The sequence below is a fragment of the Macaca mulatta genome, chromosome 5 (assembly GCF_049350105.2).
Source record: "Macaca mulatta isolate MMU2019108-1 chromosome 5, T2T-MMU8v2.0, whole genome shotgun sequence".
In the NCBI taxonomy this organism is placed as follows: Eukaryota; Metazoa; Chordata; class Mammalia; order Primates; family Cercopithecidae; genus Macaca; species Macaca mulatta.
In genome coordinates this window covers 174010415-174031846 of record NC_133410.1, presented here as the reverse complement: position 1 = coordinate 174031846, position 21432 = coordinate 174010415, and the positions used below count along the sequence as shown (strand labels likewise).

The following is a 21432-nucleotide window of genomic DNA, read 5'->3' as shown; positions in this document are numbered from 1 at the left end:
AAACAGCAGTATTTCTCATATTTGTAGATTTTTAAAAGAAAACTTAGCTAGTCAAAAAAGTGTAATAATAATTTATTGAAAAACATAAAACAGAACACTATTTGAACATTAACTTCTTAACACAATTTCTGATTTGCAGTCTTTACTGGAAAAATTCGCCCATCACCCCTTTCATTCTTAGCTGTTTTCTTACCAGTGAGTTGAATAATGAATGCATCACTTATGCCCTCCACTGCACCATCTTTAAGCTTTGTGCGAGGGCATAATTTTTAGATAAACATGTATGTACAAACATACAGAAAATGAAGAAAGCACGCCTGATCTGAGCTGCCTGGCACTCACCTGAGACGCTGCCTTCTCAAAGCCATCTGGGTTCAGGGAAGGCATGATATGAATGCGGGTACTGTGGATCAGGTTGACAATTGTCTCGTTCCCCTTCTGGTATTCATTGCATAGGTACTGTGCCAAGAAAATGAGCAGTTCCCGTCCAACAGCCTCATTCCCATGCATATTCCCAATGTATTTAAATTCAGGCTCACCTGAAAGATTAACAATAGATAGTTTGGAGATGTTTTCTATGACATACAGTGCCAAATACATTGTATACCTACAAATGTATTATGAATATCAGATGGTTTTTTTCCTCCAGCAGCGATGCCTTTAAAAAAAAAATCTACCTTAGACATTAAAATACCCCTTCTATCCTTCTATTCCTCTCCTCCCAGCTACCCACCTGTTATGGGCTGAATTGTATTCACCCAAAATTAATATGTTGAAGGTCTAACATCCAATGTGACTGTATTAAGGAGGTAATTAGGGTTAAATTAAGTTATAAGGGTGGAGCTCTAATCCAATAGGACTGTCATCTTTATAAAAAGAGGAAGAGACACCAGAGCCCTCTTTCTCTCCTCTGCACAGAGGAAAGGCCATATGAGAGCACAGTGAGAAGGCTGCCACCTGCAAGCTGGGAAGAGAGGCCTCACCAGAAACCAACCCTGCTGCCACCTTGGTCTTGAACTTCTAGCCTACAGGACTGTGAGAAAATAAATTTCTGTTGTTTAAGCCAGCCAGTCTGTGGATATTTTGCTATGGCAGTCTGACAAGACTAATATACCATCTCACCCACAATAACTAATAATAATAATACACTATGTGCCTCCTATTAAACAATATGCTTTGCATGTTTTCTCATTTAATCCTGACCAAACACTTAAGCAGACTTAAGACTGCTTAAGAAGACTGTCTCCATAGTTATATGGCCTGTGAAGCCAGGATTCAAATGCTAGTCTTTTGGTTTACTTAAAAGTCTATGTTTTTGTTTTTTTGTTTTTATTCCTAAATCATAGTGATTAAGAGGAGCCAGACTGCATGGGTGCAAATCCTAGTACCAATTCTTACTGTCTGGGATTGGGCAAGTTACTTCAGTTCTCTCTGGCTTTGTTTTTCCATCTAAAAATTAGAGATAACAATAGATTCTAGCCCAAACGGAAGGTTATTATCAGAACTAAATAAAACAATGAATGTAAATGCTTAGAACAGTGCCTGGCAAATAGCAAGTGCTATGTGTTTCCTATAATTATCTTTAATATTATTATTACAACACATTATCTTGTCATTGTGAAGTTCCTTGCCATACATAATCTAATTTTCTCTTCACAACAGCCCACTAAAATGTGTAAGGGATATATTTCTATTATCCTCATGGTATAAATCAGCCCAAAGAGGATATATTTTGCTGAAGGGCTCAGAATACTAACAAAAGTCACCGTTGCCAGTTTGAGAGACTCTCCATTGCATTTTAGGAGGAGTAATAAAATTGCAGAACGTAGCAGCAAAGTGATCTCAATTAATCCTGTTGTTCTGCTCATTTCTGCTTCATCCATCCCACGGGCCCAATTTCTGCAATGGAAAGGATTCTCCCTTCTACAAAATCGCTAAGGCTGTTGGTTCTTGGTATAAGAAGTTGGAATCATGTTTTTCCTGGAAATATGTTAACTAAACATTCTTTGCATGAGATTCCTGAGTGTCTGATTTAAGTGACTATTCACCCCAGAAAACTACATTCTTGTGGTGACCTCTCAGCCTGAGCTTCCGCTAATCTTAATCTAAGGATCAGGTGGGAGCAGGATCAGGGCTATTTATACCCCCCTCATTTTTTACTTTGAGGGAGAGTCTCTAATAAAATTACCCCTGGGGACTTGCCCAGAAAGTAAGAGAAGAGATGAGGATGTGTGAGATGTTTTCTTGGCTTCTGATTTCAAAGGTAATAATAACCTTCTTCCTTTCTGTAAACTTACGCAGTTTATACCTTCATTTATGCGATGTATTCATTTGACTGAGGCACAGGAGAAACTGCAGCAGCCCATTAGAGAGAGAGAGAGAGCAAGTAGCCAGAGGAATATTAGAAGCCGGCTTCACAAGGTTTTTTTGAAAAAGTTGCACTAAGGAGGCATTTTGGTCCTGCTCCCTTCCCCAAAACAACTTTGAGGCTTCACGTCACTCAATAAAGCTTGGCCCACAACCCCTAATTACACTGAAAATTTTTATAAATTCTCTGTATTTAAATCTTTTTTTTAATCAATTAAAGAAGAAACAACAAACCCATAGTTACTAAGCCACATTTGCCCCCAGATGTCTGGTTTACCTAGCACAGTATATTTGTGTTCGAATGTGAATGCTTTGGGATAGAGCATGCTCCCTCTAGTTCTGCCACAGGCTGCGCCATTCCCTACTGCTGCTTTACTCATTTATGTTTGTAACTCCTGATTTTCAGACTCAGAAATGTGTGACATGGTTTCTTTTCAAATCTGCAGATTTCTCTCAGCAAAAACCTCCCCCAATATATCTATATATTTGTGAGGAGGTAGTAACGATAATGACAATAACAATGCTTTAGGTTGACATGAAGACAGGACAACAAAGATCATTATATTGAAGATATTAATGTATGGAAATAAAATGCAAGACACAGATGACAGCAAAAGAAAAGGCAAGTGTATCTCTAACCCCGTCTGTCCTCAGGAATAAATTAGATCACTATATAATCTTATCACTGGAATACAGAAGAGCTATGTTCCTTTACGCCAACTGACATGACTTGTGAGATGGGGAAGAGCTGCATTGTTTAAAGACAGCATTTGCTGGACATACGTGCAAATCCCAGGGTCAGACACTACATGGGATCCAAAAGCAAATATGTCAGCATTCCTAAACTAAAGGAATGTAGAGTCTGGAGGAAGACTCAGACATGCAATGGACAGTGTTCAGGAGTGAGGCAACGGTGAAGGAATGTTGGATATGTAACTAAACTGCTTTGAGGTTCCAAACCGGAATGTTCCTCCCACCCCTCTGGCATCTCTCCAGCTCTTTTCCCTCCCAAAGCCAAGGCTTTCTTTTTAAAACACAACCCTCCTCAGGTCACCTCCACCTAAGAACCCATCAGTAACTTCCCCTTTGCTTTCATGATAAAGACGGAAATTCTTTACAAGATCTTGAACCTCCACGTGGTTTGGCGTGGTGCCTCTCGCCTCCTGAGGCACCGGCCTTTCCCTCCTGTGTTTCAGCCGTCCTTCTTTCAGCCACGGGACTCATGCCTATAATGCTCTCTGCTTCACATATTCACACATTTTACCTGCAAAGCCTTCTAAGTATGGCTAAATACGGCTTCCTTGGAGTATCTTTAGTCTAGGTCCAGTTCCTTTGTTATTTTTCTTTTTTCTTTTCTTTTCTTTTTTTTTTTTTTTTTTTTTTTTGAGGCAGAGACTCACTCTGTCACCCAGGCTAGAGTGCAGTGGCACAATCATGGCTCACTGCAGCCTTGAACCCCCGGGCTCAGGTGATCCTCCCACATCAGCCTCCGGAGTAGCTAGGACTATGGGTGTGCACCACCATGCCCAACTAATTGTTTTGTAGAGATGAGGTTTTGTCATGTTGCCCAGGCTGGGTTTGTTATTTTTAATACCTCAGTTTGAAAATATACATTCATCAATGTAGTTATTTGATTAACCCCTCTCTCGCCCAGACTGTAAGGTCTATTAGTCCTGGGATGGGATCTATTTCAGCTCAGTAGTGTGTCACCTGTGCCCCCACCTAGAGTCTGGAATGTAGTAGGGATTTGCATTCTTGTGAGAATGAGGAAAGAATAAATTCTGAGCTTAAATATCAGTTCAATAAATTTGTGAATGAATGAGTAAATGAATGGTCTTGCTTTTCAATCCCATCCTTGCAGCGGCGAGGCTGACAGTAGACCTGGCCCTTGAGACAGAGGTGCAGCTGCAGACGCTTGAAAACCCTCTGGAACAGTGAAGGGAATAAAGGAGTAACTGAAGGGGGCTTGAGGCAGCTTCAAGGAGGCTGCACCCCGGATGGAATATCAGGAGGCCTCAATGGCTCGTTGCTCTAGCCAACATCCCCTGGTAGGAATGGAAACTCTTCTTTGGGAATGAAGGAAGCAGTATTGTGAACAGCCGATTTCCCATCAAGAAGATTAATCTCCATGGTCACCACAAAACGTCTCCAGGTGAGCAGCTCCCCAAGGCTATTTTTGTTGTAAAGTCTAAACAACAGATTCTGAAGAAATTTTGCTTTCAGGATCCTTAATACAGAAATAGCAATAAAATTGAAGACTTTCGATGTTGAATGGCCCTCTCTGAGTCAACACATTCTTTACCTTAGACTTTTTTTAAGCAAAGCAGTGAGTTTTTCATCATCAATTTTCTTTTCTGTGTAAATGGATGACGTTTGCCTTCCTGTTTATAGTGTATACATGGAAGAACAAACTACAGGTTTAACACGTTGCAGCTGCCAGGTACGTGGATCCGGCTGGTAATGTACACGTCCCTGTGAGTTAACTCATCTTTCTCCTAGCAACGGGGTAGGGGAGCGGAGAAGACGGGGAGAAGCACTACCCTCAGGACATTAGGGATGGTAGTTTTTACATTCATCTTATTTTCTTCATTAATTCATTTTCCTTTTTACACAGTAATCCTGAGTTCCTGAAGTTGCAATTGAGGAATCATCATATTTGCACAGGTTGCAGTTCATAGGCTCAGCAAGCACCTTTTCCCCATTGTGTCAGTTTTCCCACAATTTCATGTAACCATCCAGCATTCCAGTTACTTCACGTGGCACACAATCATCAATCGAGCCATTATTAAAAGACGATCAACTCACAAACTAAATCTAGCCTGGCTAGGCCGAGTTTCTATCTTTTTCCATCTGTATCACAGAACAATTAATGTACCTGGTTGGATTTGCATTGTTGTCACAATAAGATAAGAATAAATTCTAAGCTTTAAAAATATCCACAGTTTTAATTAAGGCAGAAATAGTTGCATAAATTTCCAAACCAGAGCAGGCAGATGATTTTAAGTCCAGACTTGTAACTCTTAATTTGCCCCAATTTGTATTAATATGATTTGAAATAACTAAATCAGTAAAAAGGCAGCTTTAAAGAAGTGTCTTGCCTCAACAATAAAATGTTACTCTTTTACACCCCAGAAACTATATCCATGTGGGTGAAATCTGAAGCTGGAGGCAAGTTAGCAATTTTCCCAAATGGTAAAAGGAATTTACGCCTTAAAGTGACCAGAAAGCCACTGAAACAGAAGACCACAGGTCAGTAGGGTGAGCATGAAATAAATGATCAAATACACAGACAAAAGTAAAAAATAATATTGTCTTCCATTCCTACGAAAATAAAATTTACTTTCACTATGTTATTTGACCCCATGATCAGTCTGTCTACCTATCTAATGTTTTCTTCTCCTTTTGGAAATAACAGACAGGCTGATCACTAGGCACAGTCATTGAACAGATAATCTGAAGACCCCTTTCAAATCTTAGAGCCAATTATTCAACGGCCTTTCTACAGGAAGGAAACAGCAGAGGGAAAATACCCAATGAGAAATGAAATAACAAATGTGAATGTGGGTTGTAAATTGTGAAATTTACGTAAGAAGTGGAGCATCATTATTTAGAGGGAAAAAAAGTAGGTTAAGGGTATTTTAAGAAAGAAGCTGATTATAGTAACAGAATTCTCCATCTTTTACCCTGAAAATAGAGAAGAAACTCACTCTGGGATGAATCTATTCTTCCTCCAACAACAAATTTTTGCCAAAATATAGGTCCACTAATTCATTTGGAAGTTACATATTTAACTCACTGATTACATAATTCTTGGAGCTGGTGACAATTTCAAAATATGTGTTCCTGGTACATGTAATAAACTGAACATAATGCTGAATAACGATAGTGTAATTTCCACAGGTAAAACCCCATTTTTCAAAGATATCATGATAAAATGTACACAAAAGCAGTGATTTTGAAAAATAGACAAACAAATGGCTATATAAGCCTCACAATCACTGCACTGATTTGATTTACAAACTGCTATGCAACCAAGTTGGAAACATCTTTGGAACAGATGGGCCATTTCATCAATGATCCTCCCTCAGTGATAAACCCGGGGTTAAACCATTAGTGCTACTAATTGTTTCCCCTTGTTTGACATTCTAACCTATTATAGCCCGTAAATCATTCTTGCAGAAACTGGATCCTAGAAGTTTCCTAGACCTGGTCAATAAGAACATCATTAATTGGCTCATGTTTTAGCACATTTTAGCAGCCTAAAAATGCTGGGCATATTCCTAAAGGAAATGCAACTCTCCAGGGGTCCAGTAAACAACACGAGGGGGTAGTATGGTTATAAAAACAGATTACTCCTTTACAAAAGAAACGAGGAAAAAGTAAAGAAAGAAGGGGGAAAACGAAACCAAGAAAAGGCAAAGGAACAAAAAATGGTTGCAAAAGAAATGACAGAGTATAGAAGCATTATATTCTCTCTTGCTTCTTCCTTCCTTCAGAATGAAATTTAGAAAACAACCAAATCAACATGATATCTTAAAAGTTAAATCTCGGCCGGGCGTGGTGGCTCAACCCTGTAATCCCAGCACTTTGGGAGGCCGAGACGGGCGGATCACGAGGTCAGGAGATCAAGACCATCCTGGCTAACACAGTGAAACCCCGTCTCTACTATAAAGATACAAAAAAAACTAGCTGGGCGAGGTGGCGGGCGCCTGTAGTCCCAGCTACTCGGGAGGCTGAGGCGGGAGAATGGCGCGAACCCGGGAGGCGGAGCTTGCAGTGAGCCGAGATCGCGCCACTGCACTCCAGCCTGGGTGACAGAGCGAGACTCTGTGTCGAGAAAAAAAAAAAAAAAAGTTAAATCTCATTTCATCTGGTTTTTAATGGGCAGTCAAGATGGACTATATTACAGAATTATTCTGCAGAGACATATTACAGAATCTTTTTGTAATATTAATTATGCATTTGCTATTAATATAATTTTAAAGTTATCTTACATATGACATCTAAAATATTCCTACTAAGATTCTAATTGAAGAGAGGTGAGCAAAAGAACAGAAGCTTCACAAGTTTATAAAATAATGTCAGAGTTACAATATTAGCAGCAATGCCTTAACTTTCTGAAATGAAAGTATTTGATGCCTTTACAAAAGAAAGCTACAAACTTTTTACAAATACTCCATATACAGTGGTGTGCTGATAAATGTCTCACACTCAGCTCTAATTTGTAGCATTGCCTATTTCCATGGTGTAAATACTCCCACCCTGGCCAATTTGAAGTTACCAACTTGGCTCACAAATTTCCTGAAAATTAAAAAAGGCTCCCATATGCCAGTAAAAGCCTACTCCAGCCCACCACTGCATGTGGAAAGCAATTATTTGGGACAGATGGCTTTTGGTTTCTCCAAAGATTCTCCAAAAGGGGAAACTGAGGTCTAAGAAATCTGAAGAATTTTGAAACACATTATAAGAAATATAATGAAGCTACAGCCTGGAACAGTGGCTCACGCCTGTAATCCCAGTACTTTGGGAGGCCGTGGTGGGTGGATCATAAGGTCAGGAGTTCAAGACCAGCATGGTCAAGATGGTGAAACCCTGTCTCTACTAAAAATACAAAGATTAGCCAGGCATGGTGGTGGGTGCCTGTAATCCCAGCTACTCGGGAGGCTGAGGCAGAGAATTGCTTAAACCCGGGAGGTGGAGGTTGCAGTGAGCCGAGATCACGCCACTGCACTCCAGCCTGGGCGACAGAGTGAAACTCCGTCTCAAAAAAAAAAAAAAAAAAAAAAAAAAAAATGTGCTGGGCGCAGTGGTCCGCACCTGTAGTCCCAGCTACTGGGGAGGCTGAGGCAGGAGAATCCCTTGAACTCGGGAGGCGGAGCATGCAGTGAGCCGAGATCGCGCCACTGCACTCCAGCCTGGGCGACAGAGCAAGACTCCGTCAAAAAAGAAAGAAAAAGAAAAAGAAAAAGAAGAAGAAGAAGAAGGAGGAGGAGGAGGAGGAGGAGGAGAAGAGAAGAGAAGAGAAGGAGGGAAGGAGGGAGGGAGGGAGGGAGGAAGGAAGGAAGGAAGGAAGGAAGGAAGGAAGGAAGGAAGGAAAAAAAAAGAGAGAGGAAGGAATAAATTAGCATCTATCCTATTACTTTTATTTTTGTTTCACTTCATGCTAGGATAATTAAAAGAAGCTTTTATTTTGTGGGGGCTTTTTTAGCATGTATTAATATAGAATTGTTTCCCAAAGCACTGCATTATTATGAATTCAACTCAGGGGGAAGGAAAGGAAAAGGGGCCTAGGGAAATTTTTTTGACTCAATAAGTTATCCTAGCAGTTACTGACTCACAAGAGTATATCACCCTTTGCCCTAAATATTAGCCATAATAAATCAATGAAGAAAATTTACTTTAACCTATTACATAGTTTTTCTAAAATATTTGTCAGCAATAATATCAGATATTCAAAATTCCTTCTGCTCTCTCTACAGTCCTACCCTACAAGACTACCTTCACAATAAAAAGGCAATATAATTTCCATTCCCATTAATAGGAATTCATCATTTAAAATTCACAAAAATTAATAATTTAAAATTAGTATCACAAAACACCTTATTATTACCATCCAAGAAGCAGCTACCTATGAAAACCTTCAGATGCAGAAAAACCTTTGACTTGTGGCCAGGCACGTTGGCTCATGCCTGTAATCCCAGCACTTTGGGAGGCCAAAGCAGGTGGATCACCTGAGGTCAGGAGTTCCAGACCAGCCTGGCCAACATAGCGAAACCCTGTCTCTACTAAAAATACAAAAATTAGCTAGGTGTGGTGGCGGGTGCCTGTAATCCCAGCTACTTGAGAGGCTGAGGCAGGAGAATCGCTTGAAATGAGGAGGCAGAGGTTGCAGTGAGCTGAGATCATGCCACTCCACTCCAGCCTGGGTAACAGAGCAACACTCCGTCTCAAAAAAAAAAAAAATGAAAAAATAAAAACCTTTGACTTGTTTAAGAACATTGTTAAGTGAGCACAGAGAAGTTTTAATATACAAATCAGACGAGGTAGAGATTGTTTTAATGATTTAGTTTCATGATTTGAAATCTTTCTGTAGATATTAATGACCAAAAAGATCAGTAATTATTTTTTAAAGTGCTATAATAGTTATTGGCTACAGCAAATGCTTATCAAAATGCCTTTGCGCATTTATTTACTGAAGAGGGTTTTTGGACCTTGAAGCATCTTTTAGAACTATTAGCTTCTAGTTATCTTAGATAACTCTCTTAAAAGATTCTGCTGTCTTTCACTAATATTCTTATCAAATAAAATAAGATAAATTGGGAAGATAAATTTGTTTAAGAAGTTAAGCACAAAACAGAGGTAAATGAAGTGACCCTAGTGGCAATGGAAAGAAAACAGGAATGTACCTGGCTTGTGGCAGCGACTATGATTCAAGTGAATCGATTTAGCTGATTCTCTCATTAATGTATTTTATTGTGCTTTGTATATCTACTTTGGAAAATAATTTCCATGAGAAGTTCATTTCATAGGTTGAGAAGAAAAGTTTAGGGGGCAGCATCAAGTTTCCAAAGATTGAAAGTTCTCCAAGTTTTCCAAGGTTCTTATGTGGGGAAGGATTTGGTTTGTTCTGCAAAACTCCAGACAAATCTACAGTCGTAGAAGTCATTAATTCCCACAGAAGCCAAAAGATACCTCAGAGACAAGCTGTGAAGGTTGGACTAGATAACCGCTTAAACATCCCCTGATTCTAGAGAAGCAGGAGCTATATCTTGCTTGACAAACGACTGGTATTCAAGTTTCTAAAACTCTCCTATACAAATCACGGTTGTCAATAAATGTCAGTGACAATTTTGATAGTTCTCTGGAACAAAGAGAAAACTGTAGATCATCATAGTGAACTAAGACATGATTACAAAAATTAATGGAAAAACACTAGTCCATTTCCGCAGTCATTGCTCTTTATGCCCATGAATGAATAGCTCATCCTTTCAAAGGTAAATACACAATGAGTAAAAGTAATGTCATCAGAACCTGTGTGGGTGGAGAATGTCAAACAGTTCTAGCAGACACAGATAAATGAAGGAGGAAAACGCCAATTTACTAACCCTCAGATACAGAGGTAGTAGCATTAACTACCTAAAACTAAATCAACAATATAAAAACTTATTTGAACAATCTCTTCCCAGGAGACCTTTGGAACATTTTACTATTCTCTCAAAAGGAAAATAATTCAAAAGTCAAATTAATTTGTCAAAACATCTTCAGGATGTTATTTTTTTCAACATCATCATGAAAGACTTGTGGTGTTGAACATGCACTGATTTCAGAAGGAGTAGGCCACACAATAGAATCTTTTGAAGGAGAATAAAGAAGCAAATGGGGCTCTCTGAATCATTCTGCATGCCTGAGCCTATGGAGAAATCCAGAAGCCATCTCTCCCAGATAATCACTCTCCATATGCAGTGGTGGGATGGAGTAGGCTTCTACTGGCTTATGAGAGTCTTTTTTAATTTTCAGGAAATTTGTGAGCCAAGTTAGAAGCTTCAGATTAACCAGGGTGGGAGTATTTACACCATGGAAATAGGCAATGCTACAAATCAGAGTTGATTGTAAAACATTTACCAGCACCACCACTATGTATGGGGTATTTGTATAAAATTTGTAGCTTACTTTTGTGAAGGCATCAACTACTCGCATTTCAAAAAGTGAGGGGATTTCTATAAATATTGAAACTCTGACATTATTTTTTATAAACTAGTGAAGGTGGAAATATCTTCTTTTCCTTTGCTCACCTCTCTTTCTTTAGTTAGGATCTTACCAGGAAAGCCAGATCTAGATGATGATGAGTCCCTTGTGGGAGGACTGGGCTACTCTGGGTCTCCCTCCAGGAGACCATTCCACAAGAAGACATTCATGAAGAATCTCCTTTTGTTCAAAGTTTGTAAAGAAAATTGAAACTGAGTGTGGTGGCTCATGCCTGTAATCTCAGCACTTCGGGAAACCAAGGTGAGAGGATCACTTGAGCCTAGGAGTTTGAGACCAACCTGGGGCAACATGGTGAAACCTTGTCTCTACAAAAAATTTAAAAATTAGCTGGGCATAGTGGTGCATGCCTGTGGTTCCAGCTACTCAGCAGCCTGAGGTGGGAGGATCACTTGAGCTTGGGAGGTTGAGACTGTAGTGAGACATGATCATGCCACTGCAGTCAGCCTGGGTTACAGAGTGACAGGAAAGAGAGAAAGAGAGGGAAGGAAGGAAGGAAGGAAGGAAGGAAGGAAGGAAGGAAGGAAGGAAGGAAGGAAGGAAGGAAGGAAGGAAGGAAGGAAGGAAGGAAGGAAAGAAAGAAAGAAAATTGGCCAGGCGCGGTGGCTCATGCCTGTAATCCTAGCACTTTGGGAGGCCGAGGTGGGCAGATCACGAGGTCAGGCTGGTCTCCTTACTAACATGGTGAAACCCTGTGTCTACTAAAAATACAAAAAATTAGCCAGGTATGGTGGCACATGCTTGTAGTCCCAGCTACTCAGGAGGCTGAGGCAGGAGAACCACTTGAACCCAGGAGGTGGAGGTTGTGGTGAGCTGAGATGGCACCACTGCACTCCAGCCTGGGGGACAGAGTGAGACTCCATCAAAAAACAAAGAAAGAAAGAGAAGAAGAGAGGAAGAAGGAAGGAAGGAAGGAAGGAAGGAAGGAAGGAAGGAAGGAAGGAAGGAAGGAAGGAAGGAAGGAAGGAAGGGAGGGAGGGAGGGAGGGAGGGAGGGAGGGAGGGAGGGAGGGAGGGAGGGAGGGAAGGAAAAGAAAGAGGAAGGAAGGAAGGAAGGAAGGAAGGAAGGAAGGAAGGAAGGAAGGAAGGAAGGAAGGGAGGGAAGGAAGGGAAGGAAAAGAAAGAGGAAGGAAGGAAGGAAGGAAGGAAGGAAGGAAGGAAGGAAGGAAGGAAGGAAGGAAGGAAGGGAAGGAAGGGAAGGAAAAGAAAGAGGAAGGAAGGAAAGAAAAGAGAGAGGAAGGAAGGAAGGAAAAGAGAGAGGAAGGAAGGAAGGAAAAGAGAGAGGAAGGAAGGAAGGAAGGGAGGAAGGGAAGGAAAAGAGGAAGGAAGGAAGGAAGAAAGGAAGGAAGGAAGGAAAGAAAAGAGAGAGGAAGGAAGGAAGGAAAGAAAAGAGAGAGGAAGGAAGGAAAAGAGAGGAAGGAAGGAAGGAAGGAAGGAAGGAAGGAAGGAAAAGAGAAAGGAAGGAAGGAAGGAAGGAAGGAAAAGAGAAAGGAAGGAAGGAAGGAAGCAAAGAAGGAAGGAAGGAAGGAAGGAAGGAAGGAAGGAAGGAAGGAAGGAAGGAAGGAAGGAAGAAAGGAAGTTGTGCTGACTGATAGCACTCTGGGTCAGAATCATTTGTGGAGCTTCTTAAACATACAGCTTTCTGAGCCCCATTCCCAAGGTCATACTTCAGGTTTGAGAAGGGGCCTGAGCAGCTGTATTCTGTACAGGGTCTAGAGGTGATTCTGATGCCAGGGCAGGATTGAGAAGGAATGATTTGGGAAGAAGGCACTGGGAAAATCTAGTAATTGGGAGGGATGCAAGGATGCCAGCAGACTGGTGGGAATTTCAACAGCTGAGGGCCATGAAGGTACGGGGTGTTGGGGGATGGCTCTTAACAATTTGTGGGTCATGGCCTTTTTTGAAAATTCAATTTAAACAAAACAATGAATGATCTTCCCCTACATTTGGGGAAAAAAAAAAAAAAAAAAAACAAGAAACAAATCACAAAAATGTACAAAGATTTTACAAATTTAAGGAGCCTTATTCTAGACATTTATAAGTCAGAATCTGAAAACAGAAATAAGAGCCACAATAAATATCAGCATATGCCTATACACAGGTTTCTTTTCTTTTTTATTAGTATATCATAGTTGTACATAAATATATAATTATACATACATGTGATATTTTGATACATGTATACAATATGCAATGATCGAATTTGGGTAACCAGGATATTCATCACCTCAAACATTTATCTTTTCTTTGTGCTGGAAACGTTGTAATTCTTCTCTTCTAGCTATTTTGAAATGCACAATAAATTATTAAAAATAATTTACCTACGGTAGTGTTGAATATTAGAACTTATTTCTTCTAGCTAACTGTGTTCATTGACTAACTTCTCCTCATTCCCACCTTCCCTTCCCAACCTCTAGTATCTATCATTCTGCTCTCTCCTTCTGTGAGATTCACTTTAGCTCTTGCATATATGTGAGAACATGCCATATTTGTCTCTCTGAGCCTACACAGGCTTGTTTTCTGATCCCAGACAAACAGGGCACTTTTATATGCCCTTCCTTACTGCAGAGGACCAAAGTGACATGGCAGCAATATAGTATTGTTTAAAAAAACAAAAACGGGAGCTGGGGGGTGGTACATGGCTTAGGGGAGACAAACTTAGGTTTCATTTCAGGACTAACATTGTATATTTAACCTTGAACAAATAACCTCTAGCCTCAGTTTCCTTTTCTGTAAACTGTCTTATTAAAACCTCTTCTGGGCTGGGCATGGTGGCTCACGCCTGTAATCCTAGCACTTTGGGAGAGGTCAGGAGTTCAAGACCAGCCTGACCAACATGGCGAAACCCCGTCTCTACTAAAAATTCAAAAATTGGCCAGGTGTGGTGGCATGTGCCTGTAATCCCAGCTACTCAGGAGGCTGAGGCAGAAGAATCACTTGAACCTGGGAGATGGAGTTTGCAGTGAGCAGAGATCGCACTACTGCACTCCAGCCTGGGTGACAGAGCGAGACTCCATATCAAGTAAATAAATAAATAAATAAATAAATAAATAAATAAAAACCTCTTCTGTTGAGTTGTTGAGAGGATTATAGGTGAAATACACAGATGAGACATTCTGCATCATGCCCCACTAGTGGGTAGCTAATAAATGGAAATCATATCACCCATTATTGTTACTCATACTGATAACAATAATATAGATGATCTTCCCTGTTGGAGACTTAGAAACTTCCAACAGGAATATCAGGAGCCCCTGGGATCATTCAAAAAACTACAGAACCCAAACAAGTTTGGACAATTAAGTAATCCTTCCGGGAATATAGACAATAATATCGGCCTGATTCAGACCTATCCCATGTGGCAGAGCTTCTCAAACTTGGACGTCATGTGAAGCAACTGAAGACCCTATTAAAATGCAGATTCCAATTCGGCAGATCTGGAGTAGGGCCTGAGAGCCTGTAGCTGTAATAAGCTCCCCAGGGATGCCATGCGGCTAGTCAGTGGACCATGCTATCCTGCAGGCCTAGGAACCACTCTTTGAGTGGAGAAAGGCTATTTGGAACCTCCAAAATCAAGAATAAGGGAAAGAAAGAGAGAACAAAGGAAACTGACTCTTAAAGTAATTAAAAACAACGACAACAAAAACTTGAGTGCTTTTTCTTACGCCAACCTACTTGAGTGCCCACCCATTCAAAGGTATACAGCATAATTTTCAAGGCTGCTATGTGGCTTCAGCTCTAAGACTCATTATAAATACTAAACTGTATGATCAAAAAATATCTACTGTGTGTATTAAATCTGATGTTAGACACAGGAAGACGACGGAATATTATCAGACCTGAAATAATCCTACGATACTCCAGAACTGTTCAGATGACAGGAAAGTGTATTGCTTGTCCCACTTTCAAATTCAATATTTAAATTTTAATTATGCATTAAATAATTATGCATGGTTTTACATTTTTAATGTACTTGTAAATAAATTATGAGTAATCATGGATCTTATAGGATATGCACTATCATATTTTGCTTATGGTTCTCTCACTAAAGTACTTTCAAGATTTTTACTGATTGCAACCATTCTAATTTCACCTCCCACTCAATCTCATCCATCTTCTGCTACTCTTTCATATTTATTTCTTCAGGGACTGAGATAGGACCTTTAGAGAATTTTTTTCTTCCCAATGAAGAAGAGTAATAAAATCAAAGACAAAATTGCAGATAAGATCAAGTAGATAATTAAACAGATACACAGTAGCCCCCTCAAAATCTTGACATTTCTGATTTTATAACAGTTTTTGTTTGTACTGGTATTTCACCTGTCCCTTCCCTTAGGAATTTTTTAATGTTAATTTAAATATTCTACAAACACTCCAAACTAAAAATAATATTAAGATGTTTTGCTAAATAAAATATAAAACATCTGGCTTAAATGAAGAAATAAAGACAGTTACTAAATGCTAGCGAATCACCTTTAATTTCATGTGTGCCCCAAGTAAACATTATCTACCATCTCAAAATGTCAACTGAAATGTTATACTGAACTTCATTATTTTTGCTAATAAGTTCATGATTCTTTTACAACTATTTAAGATTCTCTATTCGGATGGTTTGAGATATCTTGTCAAAAGCATTATTAAAATATTTCTTTGCGACCAAAATAAACAGCTGATTTCAAGTTTACTGATAAAAATCATCCTGTGTATCAAAAAATATATACTTAAAATAATTATCTAACTGCTTAACAACTCAGGAAAAGATAAATAAATTTTAAAAAAAGAATTTCTTTTCTGGGAAGATAATTAAATAACAAAAAATTAACAGAAAAATTTTACATGAAATTGCATGAAACCCAAACAAATAAACAAAAACCCAAACAGCTCTATCAACAGATAGATATATTCATCACATATCTCAGCATCGAGGGTAGGAAATACTGTGATTTTCTTTATGGGTCTCTTACTCTCTTTTCAATACTCACCAACCACACTTCTGCTTTCACACTCACCTCTCCTATCTACATATCGCTCATTTCCCCAACATCCAAGAGAGGAAAACACACAGACAATAGAGCAACAAGGAGAGTCATGAAAATTAACAGGAGCCACACAAAAAATTAGGCTTCTCCTAAAATAAACTGGTATTCAAGAAAGCAAATGATAATTCAACATTTTTGGTGTCATCCGCGAACATTATTGTGTCACAAACATTTCAGGATTCAAATGGTTATTCACCTCGATCTGATCTTACCTTCTTTAAACTCATGGTATAAATGTAGGCATTAGCATTATGACATTGATAATCATAGGCTAATCATGCCAAAAGTAAACTATCTTATTGGACATAGAATCCAAAGATTGGTCTTGATAATAATAATAATGGCCTGCATGTACTTTGGGCTTACCCTGTGGTGGGGACTTTTCCAAGGGCCCTCTGTGTATTAATTCATTTAATACACACTCACGTACACACCCTAAGAAGTATGAACTATTTTCATCTACATTTTACAAATGAGAAAACCTAGGGCACTCAGAGTTTAAATATCTTCCCCTATACCACAGAGCTTATTCACAGCAGGACTGGAACTCAAAAACCCACGATGTAGCACCACAACCAAAGAACATCACTACCCTCTGACTCCGTCTCCCTAATCAAGTTTCAGGTGCTTACCTCTCCCATGGTGGCCTTCCCGGACTGTCCACATTCTAGCTTATGAATATGCAAGAATTCACTGGATAGTGAACTGATGATCAAAAATGACTCAGTAAGGCAGCCCATTGCTATGGGTGTGGTAGAGTGGAGTGGTCAGTTAGGACTGGTGACAATGCATGCAATGATAAAAGAAGGCTTTTTTTTGTTTTTTGTTTTTTTTGTGTGTTTTTTTTTGCTTTATTAGTTCTCAATAGAACCAAAACCAGCAGTGGTTGTACATGCTAGGGACCTCCTTCTTATGGCTCCCTTGCCCAGAGAGAAGAAAGGCATTTCCTGCTCCCCTTTAGGGCCCACACAGAAGACGATGCAGCCATGGAGGAACTGGAAGCAAAATCAAAGACTTTCTCAGCAGATGGGCTAGGGGCTGAATCCCGGCTCCACCACTGACCGCCAATCTGAGCCTCAATTCCCCACAGGAAACTGAAGACATTGTTCTTGCATGTTGTTGTAAGAATTATAAATAATATATGTAAATTCCCGCTACACTTGGTCCATAGTAAGGGTCAATAAATGGTAACCATTATTATAATTAATATCAAAAGTAATGCATTCTCCTGTGACAAATAAAATCATCTGAAGTTTTATTTTTGAAAAGTTAATAATCTCCTTTCCTCTCTCTACCCCTCTACAGGTCAATACATTTAGATCTTATTCTTTATAATAGTGGGTAACAATTCCTTTTATAAATACACAATAATTTTTACCTCTCTCCTATAGATGAACCTTCTGAAAAGGCAATAAACATTCTTGTGCATGCATATGTATATATGAATATATACATGCATATATTCAATAAAATGAACATATAGTCATAGGCCATACATTTTGGTCAATGATTAACCCCATATATGACTGCAATCCCATAAGATTATAATGGATCTGAAGATTTCCCATTGCCTAGGGCCTGTGTTTTGATGTTCCTGACCCTGTGTAGGCCTAGGCTAATGTGTGTGTTTGTGTCCTTGTTTTTTAAAAACAAAGAATTTAAAAAGTAGAAAAATATAAAAATTTTTAAAATACAAAAAGGCTTATATAATAGGATATAAGAGAAAGAAAAGATTTTTGTACAGCTATACAATGGTTCTGTGTTTTAAGCTGTGTTATTACAAGAGTCAAAAAGATTTTTTAAAAATTTTAAGTTTATAATGTAAAAAAAGTTACTGTAAGCTAAGATTAATTTGTTACTGAAAAAATAAAAATTTTTCCTTTTTTTTTTTTTTTTTTTTTTTTTGAGACAGAGTCTTGCTCTGTCGCCCAGGCTAGAGTGCAGTGGCATGATCTCAGCTCACTACAACCTCTGCCTCCTGGGTTCAAGAGATTCTCCTGCTTCAGCCTCCCAAGTAGCTGGCATTACAGGCGCCTGCCACCATGCCCGGCTAATTTTTGTATTTTTAGTAGAGATGGGGTTTCGCCATGCTGGCCAGGCTGGTCTCGAAATCCCAACCTTAGGTAATCTGCCCTCCTCGGTCTCCCAAAGTGCTGGGATTACAGGCGTGAGCCACCACTGCTGGCCATAAAAATATTTCTTAATAAATTTTGTGTAACCAAAGTATCCAGTGTTAATAAGGTTGACAGTTTTATATGGTCATGTCCCAGGTCGTCACATTCATTCAGCACTCACTCACTCACCCAGACCAACTTTTGGTCCTACAGTTCCACTCCTGGTAAGTGCCCTATACAGGCGTACCATTTTTAATCTTTCACACTGTATTTTTATTGTACCTTTTCTATATTTAGAGATACAAATGCTTCCCAGTGTATTACAGTGTTCAGTACAGTAATACGCCAGACAGGTTTGTAGCCTGGGAGCAATAGGCTCTACCACATAACCTACGTGTGTAGTGGGCTCTACCATATAGTCTGATGTTTATTCAGTGACAAAAATCATCTAACAACTAATTTCTCAAAACATATCTCCATTAAGTGTTGCATAATTTGTTTATCAATACATACTTGTGCTTTCATTTCAGTAGGTAAGATTTCTAACAGCAGTGTTGTTGATTTGAGGAGAATATCCTTTTTATATTTCAATAGCTTCTCCCAAAAGAGTTGTAGCAATTCACACACCCCATTAGTAATGTGTGAATGGGTTTGTTTACTCATTCTAAGGTCAGCAATAAAGATTATTATTTTTTCCAAACTATTAGAAAATAACTCTAGGCTGGGCACAGTGGCTCATGCCTGTAATCCCAGCACTTTGGGAGGCTGAGGCAGGTGGATCACTTGAGCTCAGGAGTTCCAGACCAGCCTGGGCAACATGGCAAAACTCTATCTCTACAAAAAATACAAAAATTAGCCGGGTGTGGTGATGGGCACCTGTAGTCCCAGCTACCTGGGAGGTTGAGGGGAGGGTCACCTGAGCCCACGACAGCAAGGCTGCATAAGTTGCAATCATGCCACTGCACTCCAGCCTGGGTGACAGAGCAAGACCCTGTCTCAAAACAAACAAAACTAAGCAAAACAAAAACTCTAATTTGTATTTCTTTTATTTAAAAAGTTAAACATTTTTTCAAACATTTATTGGCCACCTGCATTCCATTCAGTGTAACTTGCCGAATCTTATGCTTTGCCTATTGTTTCTATGTTTCTTGATGCTTTGTTAAGTCTCATTGTAAACTTGCATTACAAACAAAAGTGTATTTCTTACTTTATGTTGTGCATTTTTCAACACAGAAATTCATAATTTTGTTAGGGAAAACTATCCAACTCTTTTCTTAAATGGCTTATGGATTTTTCCTGTTTTTAAAGAAAAGCTAAATATAATCAAATTTTTACTTCTATTATTTTACATTCTGATTTTGACATTTCAATATTTATTCCACCTCACACGTATATTTTATATATATATGGTGTGAAGTTGTGGTTTCATTTTATCTTATTCTAGCTAGACGCCAATTACGCCAATATCGTTTTCCCTCTGAATTTAAATTCTACCTTTATCATAAATCAGGTTTCCATCTATACTTGAATCTATGCTGGACCTTATTCTATTATAATAGCTCCTTTTTTCCAGACTTTATATCAAGCTGTTTTTCTAAAGAAATCTTAGAACCATGTATTAATAGGCAGTAGGACTACTGCTCCAATATAAGTCTCTTTTCTAAAATATTTTCTGGAATTCGAATACATTTATTATTTCAAATGAACCTGAAAATAATTTTTTTACTTAAAAAAATAAAATTCCGATTGGAATTTTATTAAATCAAATATTAATTTTGGAAGAACTGTTATTTTCATGATTTTATATCTTCTTGTGAATTCAATTTGTATTTATTCAAGTCCTGTCAATAAGTACATCTTTCTTCATGTGGGAGTTGTACCTTTTTTGTTAAATCTATTCCTGGCTATAAAATTGTGAAATGAACATTTTTCTACTTCTGTATCTAACTTGTTATTGCCATTATTTTTAAAAGCTGTTAACTTTGTTTGCCATTTCTTTCATTTTTTCAAATCCAAAGAAAATACCAAAACCAGCCAAAAGAAGGTAGGAGTACTTTAAAAGCTAAAAGCAAAATCAGTATTTAAAAAAACAATTCAAGATGCAGTATAAAGGATAAATGTCACCAATAAAACAAAAAATACCAATAAAGTAGAATAACTTCTTTTGTGTCTAAGAGGAAAAAAAGAAAGGGAAAATAAATTTACATATTCTTAGAAGAAAGAGAATAGCTCACACATGTACACCCAGCACTTTGGAAGTTCCAGGCGGGCAGATCACGTGAGGTCAGGAGTTCGAGACCAGCATGGCCAACAGGGCAAAACCTCGTCTCTATTAAAAATACAAAAATTAGCCAAGTGTGGTGGTACATGCCTGTAATCCCAGCTACCTGGGAGGCTGAGGCGGGAGAATGGCTTGAACCCAGGAGGCAGAGGTTGCAGTAAGCCAAGATCATGCCACTGCACTCCAGCTTGGGTGACAGAGCAAGACTCTATCTCAAAAAAAAATTTTTTTTAAAAAAAGAAGAAAGAGAATGGAACAATACATATGGAAGAAGTTAAAATAATTTTTAATCTTGTTAGTATTACAAAACAAAGTAGAGAGAAAGCTATCCGACTTGCAATGACTAAGGATCTGGCCCTTCAGTTGCTCCAGCCATCCTGTAATTCACGTGGTTTGTGCAACTGAAGATTGCCACAGCCCAAGAATCTCTGTATCCACCACAAGTTTCCCTCCCAGATAAAACTGGGGAAGACGCAATGAGGGCAGAGAGGAAGAACATGGATGAGCTGGTATGAACTTTGGAGACACTGCAGTTGACAAGCATATGAAGAACGGCAGAAGCTGGGGGCAGCAATAGCTGTACCCAGTCTCCCCACCTGGGGAGGCAGATCACCTCCAATGCTTCAATGATCTACCACTCCATGGTGGTATTTTTTCTTTTCTTTTTTAATTTTTTTTTTTTTTTCAGTAGAGGCGTGGTTTCATCATGTTGCCCAGGGTGGTCTCAAATGCATGAGCTCAGGCAATTCGCCTGCCTTGGCCTCCCAAAGTGTTAGGATTACAGGCGTGTGCCACTGTGCCTGGTCGATGATATCTTTTTCTAATTAGTTTCAAACCCAAATGTGTTCCCAATTTAAGAAATTGCAGTA

At 39.0% G+C, this 21432-nt stretch overlaps 1 protein-coding gene across 1 annotated transcript in view; it reads right to left on the bottom strand.

Annotated features, from left to right (window-relative positions):
* Positions 1-21432, bottom strand: part of CPE (carboxypeptidase E) — a 121110-nt gene that overhangs the window by 33485 nt on the left and 66193 nt on the right. Inside the window, 1 exon segment of the mRNA NM_001258081.1 lies at positions 343-539. Within this exon segment, the coding sequence (NP_001245010.1) occupies positions 343-539 (197 nt within the window).